General features: G+C 44.7%; 1 protein-coding gene across 3 annotated transcripts in view; it reads left to right on the top strand.

Moving 5' to 3' along the window:
• TBCD (tubulin folding cofactor D) overlaps positions 1-10,064 on the top strand; it is a 181,980-nt gene extending 171,916 nt beyond the window's left edge. For all 3 annotated transcript variants that reach the window (XM_085861145.1, XM_085861146.1, XM_085861147.1), the window contains 10 exons: positions 1,115-1,198; positions 1,345-1,503; positions 6,456-6,576; positions 6,671-6,789; positions 7,185-7,259; positions 7,996-8,082; positions 8,376-8,463; positions 8,626-8,735; positions 9,377-9,437; positions 9,834-10,064. In XM_085861145.1, coding sequence (XP_085717271.1) covers positions 1,115-1,198; positions 1,345-1,503; positions 6,456-6,576; positions 6,671-6,789; positions 7,185-7,259; positions 7,996-8,082; positions 8,376-8,463; positions 8,626-8,735; positions 9,377-9,437; positions 9,834-9,854 — 925 coding nt within the window. In that variant the 3' untranslated portion in view covers positions 9,855-10,064. The remainder of the gene's footprint in view (positions 1-1,114; positions 1,199-1,344; positions 1,504-6,455; positions 6,577-6,670; positions 6,790-7,184; positions 7,260-7,995; positions 8,083-8,375; positions 8,464-8,625; positions 8,736-9,376; positions 9,438-9,833) is intronic.
• The last annotated feature ends 11,533 nt before the right edge of the window (positions 10,065-21,597 follow it).

The following is a 21,597-nucleotide window of genomic DNA, read 5'->3' on the forward strand; positions in this document are numbered from 1 at the left end:
TTCTTGTTGAAGCCGGAGATGCTTGTGCAGCAGAAATAACAATCATCATGATGATTCTGCGGCTCACGCCATATCATGGGAACCGCAAATGGCATGCTCGCGCGCTTGCCCACCAACCACTGAGTCAAGGTTGTGTGACAGCTTGTGCAGCAGATGTGTGGTGCCCAGCTCTGTTCTTGGTCCCCCACCTTACACCCGAAGTAGTGAAAGTAGGCGGCCTTCATTTTCACTGCTGTAGATATACTTCGTTGTTGATCTTTTTTGGTTTACCGACCACAGACATAATAGAAGTTGTCAGGATGATTGGTACAGGAACGCCAACTCATCTTTATCTGAAAGAAAGAAATATAACACAAGTTAACAACAATTGTACGAAATAGACATGTTAAAGACATATGTAAATTTCATTGAAATCCTGACTTCTGGGCAATGGGAATATTTCTGTTCCTGAAAATCCTGACGTGATACAGCAAAACGGTTATGATTTTTGAAATCAGCGTACCCAAATTAGTCTTAATCACTTTACACATCTCCAGTAAAAAAAAAATTTTGAAATTTGTTGTTCAGTGTTACTGCTCACCTTCACTCTTTCATTCATCTTTTTCCCCACCTTTAGAATAAATCCCACACTCTCTTCAATCCCATTCTTCCCTCCAGGCCTTAAAAACAGCTGTTCACCAGCTTTCCCTGTTAATCCACCCCAACCCCACCTCCTTCAAATTCCATGCTTTCCATCCTGAAAATCCCTGTCGTGTCCATCTTGTATTCCCCGTGTTCCCCACGGGGTTATGGATATGGAAGAACTGAGAGATGTTCTCCACTCGCCAGAGACAGCCTTCTCTCGAGTGTGCACGGTTCTTTGTGAAGGGGCTAATGTGTTTATTTCTCAAACTTGAGAAGGTATCCGATAACTGAAGGGAGAGAAACCTTTACTTGTTCACGTGCCACCTTCCACATTTGTTGGCAAAAAGAATGGATGAATAGAGGTTGACAGATCTGTACCAATCGCACATTGGAATGTTTCCCCACACGTCATGATGGTGGGGGTTTATTTATTTATTTGTGACCAAGCAATTAAACAACGTAACTATATTGTGGTGGACGTGCTTTTCAGAGTGCGGGTGGCAGCCATGAATGCAGCGACGGACGTGACGCTGCTACTCGCGAAGCGAGAGCCCAGATTCCTAACCGCCGACATGTGAGTCCTTCGACACTCCATTTCAGGACATGAATCTCGGTGCAGTCTATGGCGCATTTGCGTGTTCCTCCACTCTTGGTTTGTGGAATGATCTATACTCTCGGCCTCATATGAGTTTCCTCTCTTGGATTGGCTGATCTGTACAGAATGCGGCAGTTGATGTGTGCTTTCGCCCCACACCTGGGCGAAACGGTGAAGAATACTCAGAAGTTTGCGACATTGTCATTTATGAAGCTCTTGCATCATGACTCTCCTCCACTTGATCACATCCCTCATCGCAGGCAGCTTGAGGAAATCTTCCCTCGGTAAGACTGCCTTGCCCCTCACTTTGGTTTTGTTGGTTTGTTACTTGTGAAATCGAATATTCCCAAGTGTATTGGTTGGTCTGGTCTGTTATTACCTTTGCCACTGAAGGTGAATGAGGTTTATGCTTTCACCCCTCTCTGTCTGTTTGTCTGTCTGTTTGTTTGCCTGTTTGTGTGCAGGATATCTCAAAAAAATTGCAAACGGATCTGGATGAAATGAGGTGGGCAGGTTGGGTGTGTGACAAGGATGAAGTGATTAGATTTTGGTGAAGATCCAGATCCAGATCCGGCTACTAGAATTTTAAAAAGTGATTCTTCACCATTGAGAGATAGGGCCAAAAATGATATTCATCACGATATCTCAAAAGGTTGTTGATGGATTTGGACGAAACTTGGTGGACACGTTGGATGTGTGACAAGGATGAATTGATTCAATTCTGGTGAAGATCCGAATCCGGATCTGGATACGAGAATTATTTAATATTCAAAGTGATTTTTCACCATCGAGAGATCGGGCCCAAAACGATATACACCAGGACCCCGACATTTGTGGGGGATATGTTCCGGGAAAACCCCGCCAATGTGGGGGCGTTGTTTCAACAGGAAATGGGGGGATAGGCTCTGGGGATTTCTCGACCCACGAAAAATCCACGAGTGTTTTGTTATTGTTGCAATGGAGAGGAGGGATAACATTTTAGGTTTGCGATGTATTCGGCAGCTGATAGATGTGGTGATCGAAGTCAGTCCATCCATCCATCCATCCATTGGGACCATCTCTGTGCAGAGCGTTGGTGCTGCCGATGCAGTCTCCTGGGCTATTGGGCACAATTCTGGATGGGTCGCCACTCCGACATAGGACACCAGCAAGCTGGTACTCATTTTGCTGACCTCGGAAGGATTACAGGCAGAGTCAACCTATTCTGGTATGAATTCAACATCCAAGGGAGATATGAACTCAGGATCCTGAGATCCCAAGCCCACCATCCTAACCATTAAGCCAACACCAGGCATATTGCTGCTGATGGATGACGTAAAATTGTGTCGAATGGTGAAGAAAAATACAGATGCGACGCACAGATTCTTTCCATCTCATCGTTATTTATCCCACCCATCTTTCCACCAATGGTGCACTGAATCCTGTGGCAAGGCAGTTGCCTTCTCTTCCTGAAAAGCAAACCCAAACAACGGAAATCTTGATTCATTCCACAAATCCTGCAACAAGTGTGTCCACTCTCAGGAGAGCCAGAAAACATCTGTCCAACCTCACGATTAAACTTTCAAACTTGTCTCCCTCCTCTAAACCTGGTGGCACCTTATTAAGTCTGTCTCTGGTGTGTACTCCCTTTCCATCTCTTCTCTCACTGAAAATGGCACCACAGCAGACTGTGCTCGTGAGAAGCCTGAATTCCTCAATTCGATATTTGCTTCCAAATCTTATGTCCCCAAATCCCTTGCTGTATGTGCTGACCCTTCCTATTCACACTCAACTGCTCCTGGACTCTGTGCCTTTTGTACCTGAGAAGGTGAAGAAGTTTCTGGCAACCCTCAACTGTGATTCTGCAACGAGACCAGACGACGTCAGCTCATGTGTCCTCTTCTGCTCTTGCACTTAATCTCTCTCCCCTTTGCGTCCATAGAAGGTCATCTTCCATCTGCTTGGAAATGCGCCAACATCACTGCATTACATAAGAAAGTGCAAAATCCGATCCCCTCAATTACAGACCTATTTGGTTATTTCCAATTGGTAAGGTCATGGAATTCATCATTGCAGTTGATATGAAATCATTGCTTTTCTACAATGACATCATCTCAGATCACCAATTTGGTTTCAGATCAGTTTATTCCCCCTTTGGTATGCTGCTACTCTTCATCCAACAATCGATGGAGGCCCTCAATGTCAGACTTGAGATCAGGGCCATCTCGCTGGACATATCTGGTACTTTCGATACAGTCTGGCATCCATCCTGCCTTGCTTTCCATACTCTCTGCTTATGGAATCCAAGGCCAACTCCACACGTGGCTTACTGACTTCCTCTACTCTCATAGCCAATGTGTGGCTCTCAAAGGAATCCTTTCATCTCCTTTCCCTGTCAAGGCTGGAGTGCCCCCAAGACAGTGTTCTGGGCTCAGTCCTCTTCCTGATATTCATCAATGATACATCTGACTTGATGAAAATCCCCTTTATCTATTTGCTGATGCCTCCACCTTCTGCCATGACATTTGTCATCCTTCAGGCAGGCAGTCTGCAGCCTCGTCCCTCTCTTCAGACCATGATAAAATCACAGGCTGGTCAAACACTTGGAATATGTCTTTCATTCCTGAGAAATCTCATACTCCCTCCAAAAGGATCGTCAGGCAAACCTTCCGATCTATTTTGTTAACAATTCTCTTGAGGAAGTTCAGTCATTCAAACTCCTGGGTCTCACTCTCAGACATGATCTTTCTTGGGCAAACCATATTTCAAAGTTGGCCTCCAAAGCCAGATGCTGACTGTGCATCCTCCCTCGTAGAATGTCCTTCCTTGGCACACTTGAACTCCTATCCACCTACAGGGCCTTCAGCCACAGCTTGAGGGAGTACTGCTCTCCCCTTTGAGCTGGCTCCCCTGCCTCACACCTTGCTCAGCTTGATGCCATTGAAATTGAGGCTTTCAAGATGATTGGAATCTTCCGCAATGAAGCTGATATGAGTCTATGGGCCTGTCACTTTGTCATTGCAGACAGATGGGTGGTCTCTGTCTTTTACCGCATCTTTTCTGGTCTTGCACTCTCTGCTCTTTCCATGCTCTGTTTAACCCAGGTTTCTTTTGGACAGACATGGTACACCATCAACCATCTTCTGGTGAAACTACCTAAATCCAGGATCACTGTCCACCTCCTCTTGTTTAGTCCTCTTTTTTTTTTTCCCCATCTATGGAACCAACTTCCACATCCTCTTCAAGATAGCTGTTCACGACTATCTCAGATCATCCCTCATCTAAAATCATGATCTTTACTACCTCTGTATATCTCACACTCACACACACACACACACACACACACACACACACACACACACACACACACACACACACACACACACACACACACACACACACACACACACACACACACACACACACACACAAACACTTTCCGAATTTCCAGTTTTTCCTTCCTGAAAGTTTGCTTATGTATCCATGTTGTCCATACCAAGTGTCATCCCCACCCCTCATTCCTCCCCACACCCTTGTCCAAGTGTCAGTTCTGTTCCTTTTGTTCTGTTTCGTCCTGATCCGTTGTATGTTCCAGCTGTTCCGTGAGCCTCGACTTTTGACACACAAAAAATATATATAAGAGGAATGATGGTCCTCTTTGGCTATCAATAGAAATGGTATTGGCACCAAATTAAATTGGGCAGATCGAAACAGCATTGCCACAGCCTATATGGTTGTGTATGGCCAAGATTCCTTGTAAGGTATGAAGGGCCAATGTCCAAGGAAATTATTTTGGAACAGCTTAATTAAGAGTTGTGACACACGAGCAGAGCACCCGCCCTACGATCATGTTCCAAGCATGTAACACGTTCTTCTGATGCATATCTTTATTTGGGTGGTGTACAGGCAACTGACAGCTATGTGGAGGCAAAAAAACCCAAAACCCGGGTTACGTGCACAAAGCGAAAAACACACCTACTGCTTAGAATTCAAAACACCTCACTGTACTAGAAAACGTGGGGACAGGAATACTGTACTATAAAGGGTGCAGACTTGTAATACCCTTGCCCACCTGGAGCGGCGCTACACGATACACATTTACATAGATGATTTGCATCACCGCCCTGCCACGCAAAGACCTCCAGCAAAGATAAAAACACCCCTATACATTAATTGGGGTTATGCTGATCCTATGTAGCAAGTCTGCATGTAATCAGGCCAGAACTGTCGGAGGAGTAGCACGATAAAGAAAGAAACACACAAACACCGGGTCTGTGAATTATAGTAAGGATTCATCTCCATGATGGGAGATGAGATGGATCATAATGTTCATCAATGTTTTTTTTTTTTAATTCCTCATCTTTTGCAATTATTCTGAATGACATTATAAAACTTGGGTTGGTGGTCATATATTGATTGTACATGTAACTATGTTGTGCAGCTTCTAAAATGCTCCCCTACCACACCTACATATCCATTGCCTTAAGCATAATCCAGAAGGTATACTGCTGTGCAGCATGAAAAGCTGATTGCCATCAGATGAAGAGGATGGAGATTATGTCGAATGTTGTCACATGAAAAAAGTTTGTCATTGGAACGATGTATATCTATTACGTACCTGAGGTGAGAGAACTTTTGGGATGACCCCATGCCTTTTTTTTTTTAATTGGACCATCTTATTTGATTGGACAACATTATTTGCGTATACAGTCTTGGTCAGTAACATGCTGCGATAAAAGCTAAATGTGAACTGTAAAATGAATGTACACACAACATTATCCATAGTTTCTTCTCTCCACGAGCATCGACCTGTATGTGATGCGCACGTTTTCAATCCATATTATGCTTTGAAGTAACTGGTTGTTTTCCAAAGGTAAAGTTTAATTATTGACTAGTATTATAATGCACCTCACGATGCAGGATTCTCAGTGTGGCCCCTTTTATGAGACCCCATGGTTAATTTTTTTTTTTTATCAATGGTGACCCATGAGCCCACCACCCACCGCTTTAACTTCAAGCTTCTGGGTTGCATGTGTAGATGGAGATCACCTTTACTGGAAGCAGCATGTGCCATGCGTTTTTTAAGTCTTTGGTTTGACTCGACCGGAATTCGAACCACCGATCTCCCAGATACAGAACAGACCATCTAACCATTAAACCGCCGGGTCTTCAATTTGTGTTTTCTATGTTTAAATGAATGAAGCATTTTTGCCTCTCATGAAACGAATTGCATAAGTGCATTACCTTTTCCTCCTAGAAATGAGACGCTCCAAACGCCGACGGAGATCTTTCCCCGTGCAGCTCGTTTACTCAGCTTGCCGGCCTACAGGCCAGGAATGTTGCTGGCGCTTTCAATAGCTGCAGGAAATGTGTCGACGGTGAGATCTTGCCTTCTTCTGGTTTGTTTGTTTGTTTGTTTTTATTATCCCATGTTGCTGTCAGGAATGAGTTTGTGTGTCTTCCTTTGTACAGACTCAGGTGGTGACAAAGCCACTGCTGGAATACATTCGGAGCAATGAGGACAGTGTGGAGATGAACGACTTCTGTGAGCTTCTCTTAGACATCCTCGACTCAAATCTCGAGAACGCTCGGTGAGGCTTGCTTGGCTATGGGGCTTTCATGTTGCACCCGTTGAGTATCTTTTTAAGATTTACAAAGGAGTTGTGTTAGTTTTGCCTGCATTGGGCATTGATGATGTCATGAAACCTTAAACGTGGTCTGTCACAAGCCCACTTTGCACGTCAAGCTAATTTACAAACATCACTTGGTGATACAATGTTCAAAGTGACATCAAATCCGGGCTCATGATGGACCGCAAAAGCTTTCCGGTCCTTTGCTCTTAAAGTGCAGCTTGGTCCAGTCGATTTGTCCATATTGCTAACTGAGCAATGTACGACTGGCTTTGTAAGGCCGGCAGGCCTGATAACGTAAGGTATCACAAGTGCTTATTGATTATGAACGTGCCTCCCATTAATCTTCCCTGCAGTATTTCCACTGAGCTCTTGAGTGCTGTTGACATTATGCTTTCCTCTGGTTGCTTCGACGTCATTGAAGATTCCAAGTAAGTTTAACGATCCTGTTGCAGATTTTATTCTGAAGTCATTGGTTAGCAGTCGATGTATGCGTGCTTTTTCGGCATTGCCGAGTCCGTGAAGATGCGTCGTTTGTTTTACACACTAAATGTTTGCAAAGCAAATGCTTTTCATCTATATTGTCCGTTTCTTCATTGAGACACAGTTTAATACAGCACGTGTAGCGTCAGGACGAAACAACACCGCACCAGCTGGTCGTTAGTTTGGACACACGACATCAGGTCGTCTGATTAGCCACGCCTGTTCCTGAAGGGACGAGAGAGGTGTGCGCGTCTGCACGCAGTTCATCTTTAACGCTGCGCCCCCGGGTGGTCTACTTAAATATAACCACACTCTGAGGGTCAAAGGGGTCGCTCGGACAATACCCCGGAAAGGCTCGACATTAAATGCTTCGTGTCCTTTTATTGCACAATTATATGACTGCCGTTACATTGCTTTCAAACTCCAGCCACGATGTCACAATGGAAAGAATGGCCTTCGCAATGCAAAAATGGTTTTTTATCGTTCTACTTCTGTTTGATTGCATCATAATGATGAATGGAAATGTTGTTTATATTCTGATTTACCTTAAAAAGAATGGTTTGTATTATCCGATGACTAATCCTTTCTCTCCGTGCATAGAGCCGCACTTTTGTTTGCAGCTTTCACCCCCATAATGTGGGTCTCCGCTGACCCCTCCCCTCCCCCTCCCCCCCCGCCCTCCAGCCACCCATTTCCACAGAAGTTGTTCTCGCTGTGCAAGAGGGCCCTTCGCAACAAGAACTTGAACAAGTTGAAAAAGATTATCTCGGTGTATGTATTTCAAATTTCCCACATCTCCACCTTCTCCTCCTCCTTGTTTTGTATTTCCTACCTCATCTGCTTTTATTCAAAATCTAACCAGAATCATTTTACTTGTGCTCCGTTTTCATGTGTGGAGTTCAGTATGTGAATTAATCTCACTGTACAGTAATATGGTCAATACATCAGCCACCATGGTTTTATCACGGGCACAAAATGCCATTCATTCTGCCGAGCCTGCTGGCACGGTTTGACTCGAATTTCGGCTGGTTGCCCGATTCATACAAACATCTCTCTGTTTGTAGGTTTTGTGGCTTGATGCAGTTCCACGGAGAGCTTCGTAGAGATATCGTGAAGAATCTGCTGTATTACCTGGGCCACCGTTTGTTGCAGGTGAGATGGAAATGAATGGGAGGTTAAACGTACATATGCCATGATGAAGTTGACCGTGTTTTGAAAAGGTAGTGTTGAAAAATGGTGAGCGGTGAATATTGATCCGCATCGACCCTTTGAACACACACCTACCCGTTCCTTTTCTCCCCCAATTTGTTCCAGGTCCGCGTGTGGGTCGCTGAGCAGCTTTACGAGATGCTGCTCATGTTCGACGATTTGCTTTCACCTGACGACGGAGAAGTCACCATGTGCATTTTGAGTGAAACAAACTGGTGAGTGCTTTCCCAACAAGTCATTGATTTTGTCGATGAATCAAACGACGTCTCTCATTGGCTAAAAAAAAAAAAAATTCCCATGACAACAGCCCCCTTTCTTTACTCAACACTATGTTAATGATCTCATTTCTTTTCTCAATCTTGATGATCTTCATTCCACTCCTCATATTTCAACCTTCAGATTATTTCACCGCTCTAAGTCCATGTCCTTGCAGAATAAGGTAGTGCGTTGGGTACGATATTTGCTGGGCTGGGTTAGGTTAGGTTAGGTCGTGGCAGTGCTGTCCTGCACCATGTTTCACCAGGTATGGGAAGCACTGCATTATGCCGCTTTGGTTTGTTTCCTGGGGACACTGCATATCGTATTTGTTCGTGTCTGGGGAGTGCTATGCCAAATCGAGTTGGTTTGTGAGTGGAGGTGGGTGGGGGGGGGGGGGAGTGTTTTGCCGTGTTTCCTCTTGTTCTGGGGGAGAGGGATGTTGCACTGCGTTTGAGTCTAGTTTGTGGTGGGGGCGTGTGCTGCACTGCATGAAGTCGGGTCAAAACATAGCGGCGGTGCACTGCACTCTGCTGTGCTGTGGGCTGGAGCTAATGTATATGCACCACCTTAACAATATATGCATATGTGTTTGCTCCAGGCACGAACCACCAGATGCCTTGAAACCCGTTCTGAACAAGCTAAAAGAATACATGACGAAGGTGATGCCACCCACTGCACTGTCACCTCAAAGACTCGTCTGCTTATTGAGTTTCCAAATCAGTAATCCGTTGTCACAGAGATGAGGGCAGCAGCACGATGCAAGCTGTTGTATTCCCAGTTTGTTGTGAGAGACTCCTCCTCTTCACTTGCAAGTTGTGCCGTGATGGGGGTATTTGTCATTGTGTAAAAGGCCATCGACGTGTTCCAAACATAAAATGGCTGCATTTTAACCCTTTCCCAGAGACGGTGAAAGTCTCCTGATATTTGATTTTATTCCTTCCAAGTTGACTGAATGTTTCGGCCTTCCTCCAAAGCCCTACTTATGCCATTTAAGCAACTTTACACAACCCTTAAATGTCCTTCATATGAAACTGTGCTCTGTGATGTCGTTCCAGGTTCAGACCCATCCTGTTTAATTTTGCTTTCACTGAAACATGGGGCACGGAGAAACGAAGGAAAAGCACGAGAGAACCGCCATGTGGAGATTTTCAAAATGGCATCAAGTCATTTTCGTAAATGCTGAAGTTTGTAAAGAAAATGTCCCATTTTCTCTCTTGTGCACAAATGGTGGACAATGTTTGAGGTTTGGTGGAAATGGGAAATAAAGATTGATTCAGAGCGTTTTATCTCATGACGTCTTTGATGTCTTCCTGTCCAGGCGTTCCTCTTTTTAGGCAAATGTTTGATTCGTCGATGAAGGCTTCGCGTCTACGCAGGTCACCTTTTGGCGGAGTTTTATTGGTGGTTTTGCCGTTACCTTTGTGCTCTTTATTAATCCGTTGGTTTTGAGCAATGTTCACAAAGTCCGAATCCACACCGGCCAGAATCGACTGCTGTCCTCCTTGCACGGTGCAAAAGCGCTAATGCCGTCTTGTAGACCACACACTTGTTTTGAGAAAACTGAGAGTTTTGTTGAACTTAGACACTCACTCACCAGCCCAAAATTTTAACAGCAGGTGTCACATTATTAGGCCTTTGAGGTCGTGTGTTGCTTGACTTACAAGGTTACATTATACAAAATGGAGTTATTACCAGGACCACATCGTGAACTTCCTCCTCACTCCCCAGTGTGTCTTTCTCTTGTTTTATACTGTAGTGTATTATTTCATTTGTTTATTTTTCTCTTCTCATTCTCCAATTTCCCACAGTCCTTCCACACCTAATGTATAAATTGACCCTAAAAGTTAAAACTTCTTATTGTCAGGTCAGGCCAGGCCAGGTCAGATCTGTGACTTACTGCAGATACCATGTAAACCTGTAGGAAGGAGCTCCTTGTGAGCCAATGGCCATCCATATCTGGTGCCCAACTGCATCTGTGGACGTCCTCCTGCAGTTGGGTTACCTTTTTCTAGGAGTTTGGTGGCAGCATTTGTACTCCGGCCATCGTAAAACACTTCATTCCACAAAACACATCTTTTTAAAAAATGCAACGAAAACTGAAAACCCACTCTGGCAGTACCTCCTGTGCAGCTGCCCTTCACAGGGCAGCTCACCAGATGACGGGATTGGGGCAAAGTCTTCGGGACCCCCAATCTTTGATGATAGGAGGGAAACCACGAGGTAACTTTCCTGGGTCAGGTCGGGGTGGTGCTGAGGCATCTTCCATCAGACGGCGTCTCCATTCTGGCTTTACACCAAAGAGGTCAACGATTGATTATATCCTTGCTCTTCGGGTCCTCACCGAACGCAGAGGAGAGTTTCAGCTGGGGCTGCTCACAGCCGATGTTGATCTCTGCAAAGCATTTGATTCATTAAATTGGGATGCCCTCTGGAGGTTTCTCAGTCTTTGTTGGGTGCCACCAAAACTGATCAATCTGTTGTCTGAACTACACTCTGATACAGAGAGTGCTATGAGGTGTGGTAGTTCCATCTCCGATTTATTTCCAGTTATTACTGGAGTTTGTCTCGGGTGTGTACTGGCCCCCACACTTTTCAGTGCTTGTACGGACTGGATTCTGGGGAGGATGTCAGAGAGATCAAGCTGTGATGCATAGTTTGGGAATGTCAAGATCTCTGACCTTGATTTCACAGATGTTTTGTTGCCTGTTAATGCAAATGTCTTGTTGCACCTCGTATGTGTGTATTCATAGTGGAGCTAACATGCACGCACGCACACACACGTAACAGGAAAAAGAGCAATCAGAGATTGCAGGCCCTCACCAGGACTTGTTTTGTGTGGTGCTTGAGTACTGCTGTGACATAATTAATGAGACTTAACTGGAACTGCCACTTTATAACTGCTGGCAGTGATGACCGGGTACCATGACGTCCCGCTTTGATGGGACACCTGACCCTTGACGTTTACTGTTTTTAAATTGAATTTAGAATGGGATTAAAATAAGTTCAATTCAAATCAAATGGAAGACCAAATAGGCACAGTCCTGCATTGGAATTATCAGAAGGAACCCGAAAAAGCAAAGGTGAAGTCATCAGGAGGAACCTGGATAGAATTCACATTTCAGCTGCGACTCCTCTACCCCCAAACTCATCCAGGAACAACCAGGTGAGCCTTATTCCAAAAGAAATATATATTTATATATTTATATATTTATATATATATATATATATATATATATATATATATATATATATATATATATATATATATATATATATATATATATATATATATATATATATATCGTTATGGCTGTGGAAATTCACAGACCACCATAAAGGACCTTAGATCAGTTATGACGATAAGGATATGTGTCGTTAGATTTCCCCACCGTTGTTTAAAGGGAGTTTCCGTGTTCACAGGGCTGCGATCCTTTGAGTTGGCCGTTTTTCTTTTCTCTATCATTATTTTGGACCAATCATCCCCCAACAACCAAATCGCCACCACCAACATCATTCCCAAACAACTACAACTCAAACACCACCACCTTCGCCTCTTTACCTCCACAACTCCACCCCGCAAACATCGCTTCACCGCCATTCTCAAACGATGCCCGCCAGCAACCAAATCGCCACCACCAACACCCTTCCCAAACCACCACTGCAAACTCCCACCACCTTCGCCTTTCAACCAAACGTCGGGCCATGGGTTGTGAATGGGTTCCTTTCGCCTCAAAAAACGGATCAATAATGATTCACACCCACTTTTCTTCCATCCAATGGCTGAGCATCAGGTGGTGTAGCCCCACCTCCGAACCCGCTGTGATCCACAAATTTGCATATGCGCTCCTCCCCGGCCTCTATAAGGGTTACGTGGCCGATCGCACTCCGGGCGGACTGAAATTCGTAACAATATCTATATTAATATTTTGGCACGCCCCTTTCTTTGTTCCACCATCAGATTTTTGTTACTGCATTAAATGAAACAAGATTTGGCACATATACTTATGATATTATTGTCTTCCTTAAGAGGCCCCTCAAAATTCGTTTTGATGCATTTTCACAAACTCCAATGGATTCCATTCAAATTCGGTACGATTATGGCTTTTGGTCCAACTTAGGTCATTGGCTATAAATTTTTTCCATAACACTTACGATATTCGAAGAAATCGATAAATCGATATCCCTTATGGGATTTTCCATTCAAATCCACTCAAGTTTCAGGCCAACGGGGGATGCAAATTTCCACTTTGCCCCGGGCGCTGTTGACCTCCGCTACGCCAAGCTGTTAGGGTTTGGGTTTGGGTTAGTGTTAGGGTTAGGGTTAGCTACCCTAACACTAACCCTAACCCTAACAGCTAACCCTAACAGCTAACCCTAACAGCAAACCCTAACAGCTAACCCTAACCCTAACCCTAACTGCTAACCCTAACCCTAACCGCTAACCCTAACCCTAACTACAACCCTAACCGCTAACCCCTAACCGCTAACAGCTATTCAGGAAATTTCCAAGAAAGCCCGGGCAACGCCAGGCTTTATTGCTAGCCCGAGCAACGCCGGGCATTACGACTAGTGTGTGTGTGTGTGTGTGTGTGTATATATATATATATATATATATATATATATATATATATATATATATATATATATATATATATATATATTTCAAAAATAATCCAGATCAAAAAAAAAATAATAATTCGGGCTGCCAGACCATGTGTCCGATCTAGTTGAAATTTAAAATATTTATTCCCCATCACTACTACATCATAATTGTAAAGTTTCATGTCGGTTGGTTAAGTGGTTCCAGAGAAAACATTTAATAGTTTTTTTCTTCAATCCAATATGGCTACCAAGCCACATGACCTTTCAATTATTCCTTAAACTTGTGCATGCAAGGCTTGGGGAACATTTATATGAAGTTTCACCTCGATCTGTCCAGCCATTCTGGAGATTTTTTGGGTTTTAGGGCAAATCCAATATGGCTGCCAAACCACCTGAACGATGATGTCATCACATTTTTTTCTGTGGACTATTTTATCCCAAGATGGCCATCAAAAATTTTCATACTGATCAGATGTAGCGTTCCACATGTGCAAATATGATGTCATTAAAAAATAATCACACTTATTTCAAATGAGTACTTGCCGTGTACCAAGTTTCAATTTTTTCCTTGGCGCAGTTTAAGAGATAGAGGTCCAGTTTTTTTTTTTCATTTTTCCAACATGGCTGCCACACCACGTGACCTATGCTTCATAATTATCATTTAAACATTCTGAATGAGTCGTCGCACCAATGGTGAAAATTTCCTCCAAATCCGAACCAGTTGCAGAGGAAAACATTAAAGTTCTATGCGGACAAACAAACGGATCCAAATGCAATACCCTCTCCTCCGTCGAGGGAAATAAATTGTACAGTGTCAGCTTTCGGCTGTTCTTAAAATATAGTTTAAATGATTTATGTAAATGATATTGATTTGACAACATCCAATGTTCAACTTCATTTAAATTGTTAACCTCTAAGCATAGTAAGAACCTTAACCTGTAAACAATTGAATGGTTTCGCAACCGCACGGATTCATTGAGGTTTCGATCCTCAAAGGCCAAAGTGTCTCCAAATGGTGGATCCACAACCTTGGTCACGGATCCACATCAGGAGATTGCCTACATCAATAGATCCACAACCTCAGATGCGTCCAGACAGTCAGTCAACCCATCAATGCAACATCACTAATCAGACTTTACTCACTAGAGGATTTCATGTATTCTCACATACAGTTGTGGCCAAAAATATTAGCACCCTTGCACTTTTTTGCAAATAATGCACCATTTCTTCCACAAAATTGTTGAAATTAAAAAAATCTTTTAGTCTCCACATCTGTATTTCTTTGGTTTGCAGTGGAACAAAACAAAGGTGAAAAAAATCACTAAATGTTAGTTTATTCCACACACAAATCCTAAAATGGCCCGGACAATATTATTGGCACCTTTTTAGAAGTTATTAGAAATAATTACATTTCAAGCAGGTGATTCTCCTTTACTTTGGAATTGAACTCACCTGTGTTGAGTTGCAGGTACCTGCAATATAAAAATGACTCATTTTTTATGAGAAAAGGGGTCATTCTGTTGTCTTGTGTCACTGTGTGTACCCCAATGAGCATGGAGAAAAGAAAGCGCGCCCATTTTCCATTCAAAACTGCACACCAATTCTCAACCACCATTTCGCTTCAGACCTTCATTCTGCTCACCAAACTTTACCACACTTACCACAACCACTTCATGCAACGACTAAAAATCCCCACAACAACCCACACCCACATTTGCCATTTCAAATGCGACCATGACCATTACTCACAATCTTGTTAAAAGGAACTTCCATCTCTTCCCCACAATGCCACAACTTACTGCCATGTCATTACAAATGCCACAACTTACTTCTGCTACTCGACAACCGCTTCAACTGCCACATACTCATCAAACACTTACCACAGCCTCGACAGACACGGAAGAGATGTAGTTCAGGTTATTTCAGGGCATAACTCAAAGTGTGAACGTGCGCTGGAACTTGTTTAAGGACCTCCGGGGTAGCGCATGGATTTTCCTAAAATCCTACGTTTGAATGAAGACCAGTGCACGTTCGGGTCCAGAGATCACCTTCAAAAAGCATAGCCCCATGTAAAGGTCAGGAGCTCCGGTGCATGCCCTTTTGGCAGGCGACTGAGCCATTTTTCGCCTCCGGGGCCTGGCGGGGCATGACTATGACTGCTATGGACCAATCGGGGAGCTTAATTTCGTTGCAGCTCCCTTTGATCTGATGGTTAGCTTCTCCCCTCGCCTGGGGCTTATAAAAAGAGCGTATGTCACTCATTCTGAGCAGATCGCGGGGCCAGAGCTGGAGAGATTGCCGAGAGCATCGCAGGAGAAAATATCACCAGACACCGGACCTTGCCAGGGAGACAGGCAGTGCAAAGATGAGCGTGGAGTCAGCATGACCAGGTGTGGGGTCACGCCTTGCTGCTGCGAGCCGGGACTGCTCCATTTCAACGTCACTCATTTAGGTTGCATCCTGCAGCAACACTTGCATGTGCAGACTCTTACATGATATATGATAGGATCCTTTCTCTCACACATCTTTCTTCTCCCATCTATCTCTCATCTACTGTGGATGCAAAAGAGCAGTTGATGCGGACATGCCCGACAAACTGTTCTTTGAGCGAGCAAAACCCAAGAGCGAACCAAACTGACCTGCACCTCACATTCTTGCTCTTACACTACGCCGCACCCCATGTCCAATAACACTTGCACTTCTCAAACACGCACCCTAGACAGCCTCAGTATTTTTCCATCCTCCCCTTTCCTAAGCATTCTGGGCTGCGCAGGTCTGCTGGCTGCACCAGGTATTGAGAGGTTGTTAATCCTCAACTGCTTCTATCTCTCCCGGCTATCTCTAATTTTCCTCAGGTTTTGTGTATGCGTGCATGTGTGTGCGCGTGCGTGCATGTGTGTGTGTGATGGCGCCTGTCGTAGCATAAGTTAAGACTATAATCATTTTCAGGATAACTCTGCACTGTCTTCTTTTACAAATTGTTTGTTTTTGCCACATCCCACAAATTCCTTGCTTTCCCTGCTATACATTTGCAATAAATCCCATACTGTGCCACATAACTTACCTCACTCCAGGTTTCAATAAATGTGTTGTAATAAATGTTGCCAGCTTGTTTTGTCTTTTCCTCCATTGGTCTAGCTTAGCCGGGATGTTATTTCCTAAGAATCTGTTAAGTAGCCGGTATGTACTTGGCAGCACCGCTCGGCTGCACCTGATCCGGTAGGTAACCTAAATAACGCAAATACTTATCGAGGGCGCGATGCTCCGATAATGAGATCACGTGTCCTTAGGTAAATGGTTGTTTGACGTAGGACCCGAAGTCGTGTGGTCCAGTTATTGGCGTTCACGGTCGATTAGAAACCTGCTGCAACACAAAGTTATTTGTGTGCGATGGCCTGCGATTCCCGGTGAGTCCGTAGAGGAACTCGAGAAGCCCCTCCCTCGTGGTTCCCCCACGATGCCTGGTCTGTGACAGTATTTCACTAAATCTATTTGGTGTCGTTTTATGATCTTAAAGAAAACCTGTTTAAATTTGCTAACTGTACCTCCCTGTGTTAGCATACATCTGACTTGTTGTTTTAATCTATTGACAAGTTCATTGCTGTGTGTGGTTGCTCTCGCGGTCTTAATTATTTACCTCTGCCACCGAAGGTGAAGGAGTTTATGTTTTCACCCCTTTCTGTCTGTTTGTCTGTCTGTGTGCAGGATATCTCAAAAAGTTGTAGACTGATCTGGATGAAATTTTGTGGACAGGTTTGGTGTGTGACAAGGACGAACTAACGAGATTTTGGTGAAGATTCTAATCTGGATCTGACTACAAGAATTTTTGTTGTGATTCTTCACCAATTAGAGATAGGGCCAAAAACGATATAAATCACGATATCTCAAAAACTTGTGGACAGGTTTGGACGAAACTTGGTGGACATGTTGGACGTGTGACACGGAAGAATTGATTCAATTTTGGTGAAGATCCGAATTCGGATCTGGATACGAGGATTATTTAATTTTCAAAGTGATTCTTCACCATTGAGAGATAAGACAAAAAACGATGTCGTACTGTATAGCATGATATCTCAAAAATGTGTTGGGCCCAATATGTTCTCGTGGATTAGGCATTACGCGGTGGAGGTATGCGCTCTACCGAGTGCCCTTCTAGTTTCACCTGCATACATACCATAGAATAGTTTCTTAGGAATGTTGCTGTCTAAGAAAAGCATTTGTACAATGTGGAATGGAAAAGTTTCAATCCTTTCAGCCCAGATCCGCTCCAAACAGTGGATCCATATCCTCAGTCACGGATCCGCATCAATAGATTACCTACATCAGTAAATCTACAATATCAGTTGCATCCAGGCAGTCAGTCAAAACAAAGACACACACACACACACACACACACACACACACACACACACACACACACACACACACACACACACACACACACACACACACACACACACACACACACACACATCTCACCTGCCATTGAGCTTGGGGAAAGTGACAACACTTCCCAGAGAACATCTGCATGCCAGTGAAGTGTACATTCAGGAAACGTAGCCATCATTTGGGCAAATCTGTAGCCGCCCCCTAAAATATGGTTTCCCATGATGGGGAGACATCAGGGTCTCTCATGATGTAATATAATGAAACAGGCTTTCCCATGATGAACCAGGATCTCTCATGATGAACCAGTGTCTCCCATGATGAACGAGCGTCTCCCATAATGAATTAGGCTTTCCCATGATGAACCAGGATGTCTCATGATGAACTAGTGTCTCCCATGATGAACCAGGGTCTCCCATAATGAAGCAGTGTGTCCCATGATGAGCCAAAGTCTCCCATGATGAATCAGGGTCTCCCATGATGAACCATGCTTTCCCATGATGAACCAGTGTCTCCCATGATAAGCCAAGGTCCTCCATGATGAACCAGAATCTCCCATGACGAACCAGGGTCTCCCATAATGAACCAGCCTTTCCCATGATGAACCAGGATCTCTCATGATGAGCCAGTGTCTCTCATGATGAACCAGTGTCTCCCATGATGAACCATGCTCTCCCATGATGAACCAGGATCTCTCATGATGAGCCGGTGTCTCTCATGATGAGCCAGCGTCTCCCATGATGAACCAGGATCTCCCATGATGAACCAGGATCTCCCATGATGAACCAGGATCTCCCATGATGAACCATGTTCTTCCATGATGAACCAGTGTCTCATGATGAGCCAGGGTCTCTCATGATGAACCAGGATCTCCCATGATGAACCATGTTCTTCCATGATGAATTAGTGTCTCTCATGATGAGCCAGTGTCTCTCATGATGAACCAGTGTCTCCCATGAAGAACAAATGTCTCCTATGATGAGCCAGTGTCTCCCCTGATGAACCAGTGTCTCCCATGATGAGCCAAGATCCCCCATGATGAACCAGGATCTCCCATGATGAACGAGTGTCTCCCATGAAAAACCAGTGTCTCCTCTGATGAGCCAGGGTCTCCCATGATGAAGCATTGTCTTCCATAATGAACCAGCCTTTCCCATGATGAACTAGGATCTCTCATGATAAGCCAGTGTCTCTCTTGATGAACCATGCTCTCCCATTATGAACCAGGATCTCCCATGATGAACCTTGCTTTCCCATGATGAACCTTGCTTTCCCATGATGAACCAGGGTCTCCCATGACGAACCAGTGTCTCCCATGAAGAACCAGTGTTTCTCATGATGAAACAGTGTCTCCCATGAAGAACCAGTGTCTCCTATGATGAGCCAGCGTCTCCCATGATGAACCAGGATCTCCCATGATGAACCAGGATCTCCCATGATGAACCATGTTCTTCCATGATGAACCAGTGTCTCTCATGATGATCCAGGGTCTCTCATGATGAACCAGTGTCTCCCATGAAGAACCAGTGTCTCCTATGATGAGCCAGGGTCTCCCATGATAAACCAGTATCTCCCATGATGAACGAGGGGTGTCCCATGGTGAACCAGGATTTCCGATGATGAACGAGGGTCTCCCATGATGAGACAGGGTCTCCCATGATGAACCAGGATCTCCCATGATGAACGAGGGTCTCCCATAATGAACCAGGATCTCCCATGATGAACGAGGGTCTCCCATGATGAACCAGAATCTCCCATGATGAACCAGGATCTCCCATGATGAACCAAGATCCCCCATGATGAACCAGGATCTCCCATGATGAACCAGAATCTCCCATGATGAACCAAGATCCCCCATGATGAACCAGGATCTCCCATGATGAACCAGTGTCTCCCATGATGAACCAGTGTCTCCCATGAAGAGCCAGGGTCTCCCATGATGAACCAGTGTCTCCCATGATGAACCATGCTTTCCCATGATGAACCAGTGTCTCCCATGATGAGCCAAGGTCCCCCATGATGAACCAGTATCTCACATGATGAACCAGTCTCCCATGAAGAACCAGTGTCTCCTATGATGAGCCAGCGTCTCCCATGATGAACCAGTGTCTCCCATGAAGAACCAGTTTCTCCCATGATGAACCAGGATCTCCCATGATGAACCAGTTTCTCCCATGATGAGCCAGTGTCTCCCATGATGAACCAGTGTCTCCCATGATGAAGCATGCTTTCCCATGATGAACCAGGATCTCCCATGATGAACCAGGATCTCCCATGATGAACCAGGATCTCCCATGATGAACCAGGATCTTCCATGATGAACCAGTGTCTCCCATGATGAACCAGTGTCTCCCATGATGAACCAGTGTCTCACATGATGAACCAGGATCTCCCATGATGAACCAGGATCTTCCATGATGAACCAGTGTCTCCCATGATGAACAAGGATCTCCCATGATGAACCAGTGTCTCCCATGATGAACCATGCTCTCCCATGATGAACCAGGATCTCCCATGATGAACCATGATGAACCTTGCTTTCCCATGATGAACCAGTGTCTCCCATGATGAACCAGTGTCTCACATGATGAACCAGAATCTCCCATGATGAACCAGGATCTTCCATGATGAACCAGTGTCTCCCATGATGAACCAGGATCTCCCATGATGAACCAGGATCTCCCATGATGAACCAGGATCTCCCATGATGAACCTTGCTTTCCCATGATGAACCTTGCTTTCCCATGATGAACCAGGGTCTCCCATGACGAACCAGTGTCTCCCATGAAGAACCAGTGTTTCTCATGATGAAACAGTGTCTCCCATGAAGAACCAGTGTCTCCTATGATGAACGAGGGGTGTCCCATGGTGAACCAGGATTTCCGATGATGAACCAGGATCTCCCATGATGAACCAGGATCTCCCATGATGAACCATGTTCTTCCATGATGAACCAGTGTCTCTCATGATGATCCAGGGTCTCTCATGATGAACCAGTGTCTCCCATGAAGAACCAGTGTCTCCTATGATGAGCCAGGGTCTCCCATGATAAACCAGTATCTCCCATGATGAACGAGGGGTGTCCCATGGTGAACCAGGATTTCCGATGATGAACGAGGGTCTCCCATGATGAGACAGGGTCTCCCATGATGAACCAGGATCTCCCATGATGAACGAGGGTCTCCCATAATGAACCAGGATCTCCCATGATGAACGAGGGTCTCCCATGATGAACCAGAATCTCCCATGATGAACCATGATCTCCCATGATGAACCAAGATCCCCCATGATGAACCAGGATCTCCCATGATGAACCAGTGTCTCCCATGATGAACCAGTGTCTCCCATGAAGAGCCAGGGTCTCCCATGATGAACCAGTGTCTCCCATGATGAACCAGTTTCTCCCATGATGAACCAGGATCTCCCATGATGAACCAGTTTCTCCCATGATGAGCCAGTGTCTCCCATGATGAACCAGTGTCTCCCATGATGAAGCATGCTTTCCCATGATGAACCAGGATCTCCCATGATGAACGAGGTTCTTCCATGATGAACCAGTGTCTCCCATGAAGAACCAGTTTCTCCCATGATGAACCAGGATCTCCCATGATGAACCAGTTTCTCCCATGATGAGCCAGTGTCTCCCATGATGAACCAGTGTCTCCCATGATGAAGCATGCTTTCCCATGATGAACCAGGATCTCCCATGATGAACCAGGATCTCCCATGATGAACCAGGATCTCCCATGATGAACCAGGATCTTCCATGATGAACCAGTGTCTCCCATGATGAACCAGTGTCTCCCATGATGAACCAGTGTCTCACATGAT

Source organism: Eptatretus burgeri, chromosome 17 (assembly GCF_056783735.1).
Source record: "Eptatretus burgeri isolate ZD-2024b chromosome 17, Ebu_testis_v1, whole genome shotgun sequence".
NCBI classification, from domain to species: domain Eukaryota; kingdom Metazoa; phylum Chordata; class Myxini; order Myxiniformes; family Myxinidae; genus Eptatretus; species Eptatretus burgeri.